The 10396-nt window shown below is 38.7% G+C and overlaps 1 protein-coding gene across 1 annotated transcript in view; it reads left to right on the top strand.

The window, feature by feature from the left end:
• Positions 1–299: 299 nt before the first annotated feature.
• The window catches only part of LOC147696911 (uncharacterized), a gene marked incomplete at its 3' end in the record, with an annotated part of 31476 nt that continues 21379 nt past the window's right edge, over positions 300–10396 (top strand). The window contains exons 1-2 of the mRNA XM_086936087.1: positions 300–443; positions 2357–2572. Coding sequence (XP_086792213.1) covers positions 300–443; positions 2357–2572 — 360 coding nt within the window. The remainder of the gene's footprint in view (positions 444–2356; positions 2573–10396) is intronic.

Below are 10396 nucleotides of genomic sequence, written 5' to 3'. Positions count from 1 at the left end.
TTCAGATGATTTCCTTACAAGACCTCAAAAAATCTAAACATGAAGACAACAAACCGTACCAAAAAACAATCAGAGCCAACATTGTAAAATGTTCAACAAAAACAAACTATACAAATGCTAAACAAGAGAACAAAGTCATGTATCATCTAGCTCTAGCTGATGAAAGTAGTTTCATTAAAGCAACATGCTACAATGAGCCATTTTACCAGCAAACTAAAGAAGGACAAGCTATTATGATTCGAAATTTCTTATCCAAAAACAATGTGATTATCATCACGAAACAAACGAAAATATCCCGCATGATCCCCTTAACTATACCTCAAGAAATTATACAAGAGGCAGAATATATCCTACAACCCCCTGCTCCACCAATATCACCTATAAAAACAGTTAAAACAGCTTCACTACGCTCATTAATGAGCATTTCTGGGACAATTGCAGAGGTAAGCTTATAAAAATAAACAAAATTATCACACACACCCTTTCACACACATTATATACCACACACTCTTTCACACACACTCTTGCACACAATACTTACCGCACAATCTTTCAAACAAAAACTAGCAAACATTGTTTCACATACACACAGTTCCAAAACAACACTCTATTACATACTATTTCACACACACACTATTACACATACACCCTTCTTACACACACTACTTTCTACAACACAGTCTTTAACTAGAACAATATTAAAGACACACACTCTTTACCACTAGCACACTATTGCACCCACACAAGATACAACACCCTTTACAAAACACTTACACAGTCTTTAACAAATACTATTACAAAAAATCATACGCACAAACACTTTCGCAACAACACTCTTACACATCAACACTCTTACACCCAAACACTATTACACGCCAACACACTATCACAACAACTGTTCACAAACACACTATCACAACAACTGTTCACAAACACACTATCACAACAACTATTCACAAACACACTATCACAACAACTATTCACAAACACACTATCACAACAACTATTCACAAACACACTTTCACAACCACTATTTACTATCTCCATCACTTCACAGCCATACTCTTTCACAAACACACTAATACAAACACACACTTTCAAAACACTATTCATCAAAACACTATTCATCAAAACACTATTCATCAAAACACTATTCATCAAAACACTATTCATCAAAACACTATTCATCAAAACACTATTCATCAAAACACTATTCATCAAAACACTATTCATCAAAACACTATTCATCAAAACACTATTCATCAAAACACTATTCATCAAAACACTATTCATCAAAACACTCTTCATCAAAACACTCTTCATCAAAACACTCTTCATCAAAACACTCTTCATCAAAACACTCTTCATCAAAACACTCTTCATCAAAACACTCTTCATCAAAACACTCTTCATCAAAACACTCTTCATCAAAACACTCTTCATCAAAGCACTCTTCATCAAAGCACTCTTCATCAAAGCACTCTTCATCAAAGCACTCTTCATCAAAGCACTCTTCATCAAAGCACTCTTCATCAAAGCACTCTTCATCAAAGCACTCTTCATCAATGCACTCTTCTGCAAATGCACTCTTCCGCAAATGCACTCTTCCGCAAATGCACTCTTCCGCAAATGCACTCTTCCGCAAATGCACTCTTCCGCAAATGCACTCTTCCGCAAATGCACTCTTCCGCAAATGCACTCTTCCGCAAATGCACTCTTCCGCAAATGCACTCTTCCGCAAATGCACTCTTCCGCAAATGCACTCTTTCGAACTCGCTCTTTGACGCACACACTCTTTGACGCACACACTCTTTGACGCACACACTCTTTGACGCACACACTCTTTGACGCACACACTCTTTGACGCACACACTCTTTGACGCACACACTCTTTGACGCACACACTCTTTGACGCACACACTCTTTGACGCACACACTCTTTGACGCACACACTCTTTGACGCACACACTCTTTGACGCACACACTCTTTCGCACACACTCTTTCGCACACACTCTTTCGCACACACTCTTTCTCACACACTCTTTCGCACACACTCTTTCGCACACACTCTTTCGCACACACTCTTTCGCACACACTCTTTCGCACACACTCTTTCGCACACACTCTTTCGCACACACTCTTTCGCACACACTCTTTCGCACACACTCTTTCGCACACACTCTTTCGCACACACTCTTTCGCACACACTTTCATAAAAAAACACACTTTCACACACACTCTTTAACACACACATTCTACTACAACACACTCACACCCACTCTTTAACACCCACACTCTTACACACCAACACTAACATAATAAACAAATTTCTATTACCAATTTTTTGTCTTACAGGAAGAAGAAACAAAAACAATTATTATCGCTGGCCAAGATACAAAACTTAAATCAATAACTGTGAAAGATACAACGGACTCAGTGAAAATAACTCTTTGGAGAGATGCCACAGACTTCCCGATAGAAATTGGATCCTACATAAAGATGACGCACCTGACAGTGCATGAATTTAACAGCAATAAAATGTTGAACACAACAAGAAATACACAATTTCAAGTAAGTACAAATTATTAAACTATTAATACCTTGCTCTACTACTCAATCTATACTATTTACTTTTTAAAACACTATCGAACTCTATATTCACTAATTACAATTCCCTCGAACTCTCTTCTAATACTCACTATCTAAATCGGTTAAGCTATACTACATATTCTACTAATCACTATATAAAACTCACTAATACTCTCCCCTAATAAATCTACTACTCAATCTTTACTACTCTCTCTTTATTACCCACACCATAAAAAAACACATTATTACGGAAAAATAACATTCACTATTTCAAAATAACTTACTAATAATGCCCAACTATCACTTACAGATATGACTTTAATACTAACACTTTAGTACACAATTTTTTGTCCCTTTCTAATTCTCTTTATACTAGTACGCCAATAACTTAAATACTCCCAAAAAAATTTGACAATGCACTAAAGAACTCATACACACTCTACTAATAACTCAAAAACTCTACTCACAATACACTATTAACTATAATCACTATTTACAATACTACTCTAAAACACAAAACTAGTACCTACTAGTCACTATTTATTAATACGTATTTTTACTAAAGTAGCTATAACATTACAAAACAGTCTCTAATCCTCTATTATACACACTATATTATACCTTTTCACTATCTTTACTCACATCTATCCTTTCTTAAAATATCTTCACTAATTAGCATGATTTAAGCCTGCATGTAACAAGAAACTTTTCCTTAGGTCAACACAAGAAAAAAGAATAAAAAAAAGAAAAGAAGTTCAAACATATGTAATCAACTAACTCTTTTCTTTTTCCTTCACAGAAAATACAACCACCACAATAAGAAATAAATCTGACTATATATGGGCTAGAAACTGCAAATCAGGAACACTGTACACTAAATGTACATATTGAGAACGCCGAAAATTTACATCTGTGGAAATAAATAACACTATTCTAATGGACTTCTTCAATATACCAGCCGACATTGACGACATTCAAGAAGCTCTAATGCCTAACTTGCCAAAAAATGTTAATGTCATTTTTCAAAACGGATACATACTAAAAATACATGAGTTGTAAAAAAGGACAATACGTTACTGTAAATATAAGTAAAAAAAGAAAATATTCAAATTATGTTTCATAAAAAATGCAAAAAAAACAGTATTTTAATTAAAGTTTAATTTGCTTTCATACAATAATAGTAAATATATTTACTTAAATAAAATTTGTACACCTTATCTTGTCTTTGCATTATTATTTACAAAGTACATAAGATATGTTACTGAGCAAATTTAGTTTAAAGAGACTACAACAAATGCACTCATTCTATGTTCTATAGCAAATTGAGCAAAATGCCTAACATATGTTACTGTGCAAAATTTTTGTTTACAGAAGCTATACCACATGCACTCATTCTATGTTTTGGAGCAAATTCATCTGTCTTATACCTTCAGAAAAAATGGTTAAAAAAACATATCCCACCTTCATTAGAACTGCTACTCCACTGATATTACTTACAACAAGCTAAACAATGTGAATTAGATAGGCACTTACAGTCCATATCTATTTACAAAGTGCATAACATATGTTACTGTGCAAACATTTTTTTTAAGCTATAACAAATGCACTCATTGTATATCCTATAGCAAGTTCATCTGTCTTCTAACTTCTGAGTGAATAGTAAAAAAATTTACAAATCACAAGTTCATTGGAACTCCTCTAAAATATATTGTCCCACATTACATTTGTAATATGGGCAATTCAAGTCAACAATAAGCATTGTGAGCTTCGAAAGAAAATAGTCAAAAAACAAGTTACTTCAAAAAGACTTACACCTGCAAGTGTCTTTCAATATCAGTTTTTTGGAAAATTAAGAAAGAATCTATTCTTTATAATAAACAGTTGCAAAATAACTCTCCAAAGCAGTATAGACTGAGGGCCTCATGTACAATGCCAAACAGTGTGTTGAGCTTGCAGTGTATACTTGCAGAGTGTAGGGCTTGCAGTCTGTAGAGCTCGCAATGCGTGTGGAAACTCCCCGTTTGTGAGAAGAGCTCGCAGTGTGTGTGCCTCACAGTGTATGGAAAAAGCTTTCAGTGTGAAAAGAGCTCTGGGTGGGTGTGTGAGGAGCTCTGTGTAAGTGTGTGTAGGGCAGAGGTCTTCAAAATTTTTGATAGCGAGACACACTTGTAAAAGATTTTTAGGCATAAGGACCCCTTCCAACAAAAGTTTCTAGAAACTGGTACTCCTCAACTTTGGACAACAATAAATGCGCCTGTTAGACCTCATCACATCCAACCATCATTCATCCACTCAAACTTTCACACATCCATCCATTCTTTCATCCTTCCTTCCATCCATCTATCCTTCATCCACCTTTTCTTCTTTCCAGCCATACATCCATCCTTTACACATCCACCCTTCTATCCATGCACCCATCATACAGCCACCCACCTTTTCACACATCCATCCATAATTCATCCATGCAACCTTTTATCTATCAATCTACCATTTCATTCTCCTATCTATACATCCATCCACCCACCCTTTCATCTTTCCATCCATACATCTAGCTTTCACCCATCCACCCTTCTATACATCCATCCATCATTCATCCATGCAACATTTTCTCCATCCATACATCCATCTAACATTTCATTCTCCCATCTATACATCCATCCACACACCCTTTCATCCATCATTCATCCACTTACCTGTTCACACATCCATCCATGCAACGTTTTATCTATCCATCCATCTTTTCATCCTCCCATCCATACATCCATCCTTCATCCATCCACCCTATCATCTATACATCCATACACCCACCCTTTCATCCCACCACCTTTTCACACATCCATACATCATTCATCCATGCAATGTTTTATCCATCCATACATCCACCTTTTCTTCCATCCGTCCTTCTTCCATCCACGCTTTCATCCTTCCACGCATCCTTTCATCCATTCATCCACACTTTCAACAATCCATCCTGCATCCATCCACACTTTCATCCTTCCATCCATACATCCATCCTTTACACATCCACACACCTTTTCACACATCCATCATAAATCCATGCAACATTTTATACATCAATCTTCAGATTCTTCAGAAGTTATGGTGTTTTTCAAACTAGTAAAGTCACTGTGCAATATTGTGCCTATGCATGGTTCTGTGTGTCATCCTCAAGTGCCTTATTGATGTTTTACAACAATACGTGCACTCGCATTCTAAGACCTTGACCTCATTGTGTATGTTGTTTAAAGAAGTTTCTAAGCAGCTGCCTGCGTCCATCTGAGAGTGGCTTGTATAAGATATATTGTCAACCATTGTATAGTTAGGAACGAATATATTCTTTATAATGAACAGTAGCAGAATAACTCTCTCCAAACCTTTATAAAACTCTAAGGGCTTAGAGTACATTGCCAAACAAGGGGAGGGCTCTCTGTGTGTGGGCAGGGGGCTCTGTGTGTGGGCGGGGGGCTCTGTGTGTGGGGGAGGCTCACAGTGTGTGGGGGGAGCTTGCAGTGTGTGTGGGGGTGCTCGCAGTGTGTGGGGGGCTCTGTGTATGTGTGTGGGGGGCTCTGTGTATGTGTGTGTTGGGGGGCTCTCTGTAGGTGTTTGTGAGTGTCATTTGCGAAAAATAAAGCTAGTGGCATTGCAAATAACAATGCCATTTATTTATGTTAAAAAAAATGTCAAGAGCTTTGCCAATAGCTCAAACTTTAACTGTGCAATATTGTGCCTATGCATGGTTCTGTGTGTCATCCTCAAGTGCCTTAACTGTTTTACAACAATACGTGCACTCGCATTCTAAGACCTTGACCTCATTGTGTATGTTGTTTATAGAAGTTTCTAAGCTGCTGCCTGTGTCCATCTGAGAGTAGCTTGTATAAGATATATTGTCCACCATTGTATAGTTAGGAACGAATATATTCTTTATAATGAACAGTAGCAGAATAACTCTCTCCAAACCTTTATAAAACTCTACGGGCTTAGTGTACATTGCCAAACAAGGGGAGAGCTCTCTGTGTGTGGGCGGGGGGCTCTGTGTGTGGGGGAGGCTCACAGTGTGTGGAGGGAGCTCGCAGTGTGTGTGGGGGCTCTGTGTGGGTGTGTATTGGGGGGCTTTCTGTAGGTGTTTGTGAGTGTCATTTGCGAAAAATAAAGCTAGTGGCGTTGCAAATAACAATGCCATTTATTTATGTTTAAAAAAAAAAAAAGGTCAAGAGCTTTGCCAATAGCTCAAACTTTAACAAAGGCAAAAAGATTGCATTGTAAATGCTACATACTAATAACTCACAAACTCTACTCACACTGCACTATTAACTATAATCACTATTTACAATACTACCTAAAACACAATACTAGTACCTACTACTCACTATTAATACGTACTTTTACTAAAATAGCTATAACATTACAAAACAGTCTCTAATCCTCTATTATACACACTATATTATACATTTGCACTATCTTTACTCACGTCTATCCTTTCTTCAAATATCTTCACAACTTATTAACATGATTTAAGCCTGCATATAACAATAATTTTTTCCTTAGGTCAACACAACAAAAAAAAAAAGAAACAAAATAACTTCAAAAATGTTTATCAACTAACTTTTCTTTTTCCTTCACAGAAAATACAACCACCACAAGAAATAAATCTTACTATATAGGGGCTAGAAACTGCAAATCAGGAAAACTGTACACTAAATGTACATATTGAGAACGCCGAAAATGTACAATCTGTGGAAATAAATAACACTATTCTAATGGACTTCTTCAATATACCAGCTGACATTGACAACATTCAAGAAGCTCTAATGCATAACTTGCCAAAAAATGTTAGTCATTTTTCAAAACGGATACATACTAAAAATTCATGAGTTGAAAAAAAGGACACAATACTTTACTGTAAATGGAAGTAAAAAGAGAAAATATTCAAATTGTGTTTCATAAACAATGCAAAAAAAACTGTATTTTCATTAAAGTTTAATTTGCTTTCATACAATAATAGTAAATATATTTACTTAAATAAAATTTTGAAACCTTATCTTGTCTTTGCATTATTATTTACAAACTACATAAGATATGTTACTGTGCAAATTTAGTTTAAAGAGACTACAACAAATGCACTCATTCTATGTTCTATAGCAAATTGAGCAAAATGCCTAAAATATGTTACTGTGCAAAAAAAATTTTGAAAGAAGCTATACCACATGCACTCATTCTATGTTCTGTAGCAAATTCATCTGTCATACCTTCAGAAAGAATGGTAAAAAAAAAACATCCCACGTTCATTAGAACTGCTACTCCAGTGATAATACTCACAACAAGCTAAACAATGTGAATGAGATACAGCATTCATCCTACCACATTTTCACACATCCATACATCATTCATCCATGCAACATTTTATCCATCCATACATCCACCTTTTCTTCCATCCGTCCTTCCATCCACCCTTTCATCCTTCCACGCATCCTTCCATCCATTCATCCACACTTTCAACAATCCATCCTGCATCCATCCACCCTTTCATCCTTCCATCCATACATCCATCCTTTAGACATCCACATTTCTATCCATCCACCCATCAATCATCCACCCACATTTTCACACATCCATTCATCCATGCAACCTTTTATACATCAATCTTCATATTCTTCAGAAGTTATATGGTTATTTAAACTAGTAAAGTCACTGTGCAATATTGTGCCTATGCATGGTTCTGTGTGTCATCCTCATGTGCCTTATTCATGTTTTACAACAGTACGTGCACTCGCATTCTAAGACCTTGACCTCATTGTGTATGCTGTTTAAAAAGGTTTCTAAGCAGCTGCCTGCGTCCATCTGAGAGTGGCTTGAATAAGATATATTGTCCACCATTGTATAGTTGGAAACGGATATATTCTTTATAATGAACAGTTGCAAATAACTCTCTCCAAAGCTTTATAAAACTTTAAGGGCTTAGTGTACATTGCCAAACAAGGGGAGGGCTCTCTGTGTGTGGGCGGGGGGCTCTGTGTGGGGGGGGGGCTTTCAGTGTGTAGGGGAGGGGCTTTCAGTGTGTGGAGGAGGCTCTCGGTGTGTGCGGGCTCTCTATGTAGGGGGTGGCTCGCAGTGTATAGGGGAGGCTCACAATGTGTGGAGGGAGCTCACAGTGTGTGTGGGGGGGGCTCGCAGTGTGTGGGGGGGTTCTGTGTGGGTGTGTGTTGGGGACTCTCTGTAGGTGTTTGTGGGTGTCATTGCAAATAACAATGCCATTTATTTATGTTAAAAAAAATGGTAAAGAGCTTTGCCAACAGCTCAAACTTTAACAAAGGCAAAACCATTGCATTGTAAATGCTTGTTACCACATCATTCTTCCTCCGTCGGTCTCCACCGCCCTGTTTGTTGGGAATGGTAAACCCATCCCAGCGTCTCTTGTCTACTCTCTTCTCTGTTGCTTCATGTACTTCCTCCCTCGCCTTTTCGCTGCCCGTTTTCTCTCGCTCCGATCCTCTCTCCTGTCCTCTCTTCGTTGTTTTAAGCCCCCTTTCCTTCCCTCCTAGTCTGCACCCTTCTTAATTCTTTTAAGTTCCCCTGCACCCCGTATTTCCAATTTTTACTGTGACCTGTCCCACACGCCTCCAGCCTGCCCACTTCTCTTCCCTTTCTGGGTCCTGCGCTCCACTTCACCCCTGTTTGCAGCCTGTGCCTTCTTTCCCTGCTGACTGTTCCCCACCCCTTTTTCAGCAGCCTGCACCACTCTCTCTCCACTCCTGTTTCTGCAGGTTGTACACACTTCCTGTGCCACCCGCGCCCTCTTTTTTGCACCCTGCAACCCTCTCGACCCTTTCTCCGCAGCCTGTATCCCCCTCTTCATCTGCAGCCTGTACTCCTTCCAACTTTCCCTCTCCAGTTTGAATTTCTAGAAATGCTGGAAACCTTGGCGTGCATGCCGCCCCGCCACCTCCGATGGAACACCAGGTGTCTGATAGGTAGGGACTCTCGGGGTGTAAGGGGGAGGGGCAGGGGGGGGAGCCGGGTTCTCTTGAGACCCGATCCTGGGGTCCAGGGGCCTCTAAGGTGATGGGCTATGCCTCCGAGGGGGCGTGAGAGAAAAAGAAAAGGGGTGGGCAGGGCATGAGGTAAGATTAGAGCTGGTTTTAGTTAAACTGTACAACACAAAGATATGCGCGGACATGGAGCCCCCTTCGTACTGCCACCCCCCACCCCCTCTCAAAGGGCTGCCAGCATTTATGGATATGCTCACCTTTCAGACGCCTCTGAAGTTTGCCATAATTTATTTGTACTACCAGTCATGCCCAGGAGTAGGTCGCTGTCTGCTCCCACTAGAGAGACGGAGTCGGGAGGAGGGGGACAGGGGCAAAAGGTGGAGGTCCTGCAATTGCTAAGGCTATGTAGACATTGTGTTTGCGTATACACACATTTACAAGAGTTACAGGTCAAACTACCTAGCTAGCTAATCCACACACTTTGTATTTCATTTTGTTCAAGGCTATGCAAACCAGCATTTGTAATGCAATACGTCTCACATTTGCGAGATTTTGAGCTACTGGCATTGTAAACGACAAACCTTTTATCTATGTTTTTTTTTTAAACATAAATAAAAGGCATTGACATTACCAATAGCTTAAAATTTCACAAATGCGAGACCTATTGCATTACAAATGCTTATTTTTCTGTAGTGTCAGGTTTGAGTATACGCACTGGTGTAAAATAGATGTGCGCATGTTTTCACTGCTGGAAACGTTACAGCATGAGGTCGCATAGGTGATCGTTGTACCTGTAAGGGAAATCCTTTAAAGAGACATT

Source organism: Lissotriton vulgaris, chromosome 8 (assembly GCF_964263255.1).
Source record: "Lissotriton vulgaris chromosome 8, aLisVul1.2, whole genome shotgun sequence".
Classification (NCBI taxonomy): domain Eukaryota; kingdom Metazoa; phylum Chordata; class Amphibia; order Caudata; family Salamandridae; genus Lissotriton; species Lissotriton vulgaris.
The sequence above is the reverse complement of the archived record's forward strand: the minus strand, read 5'-3'. Positions and strand labels throughout refer to the sequence as shown.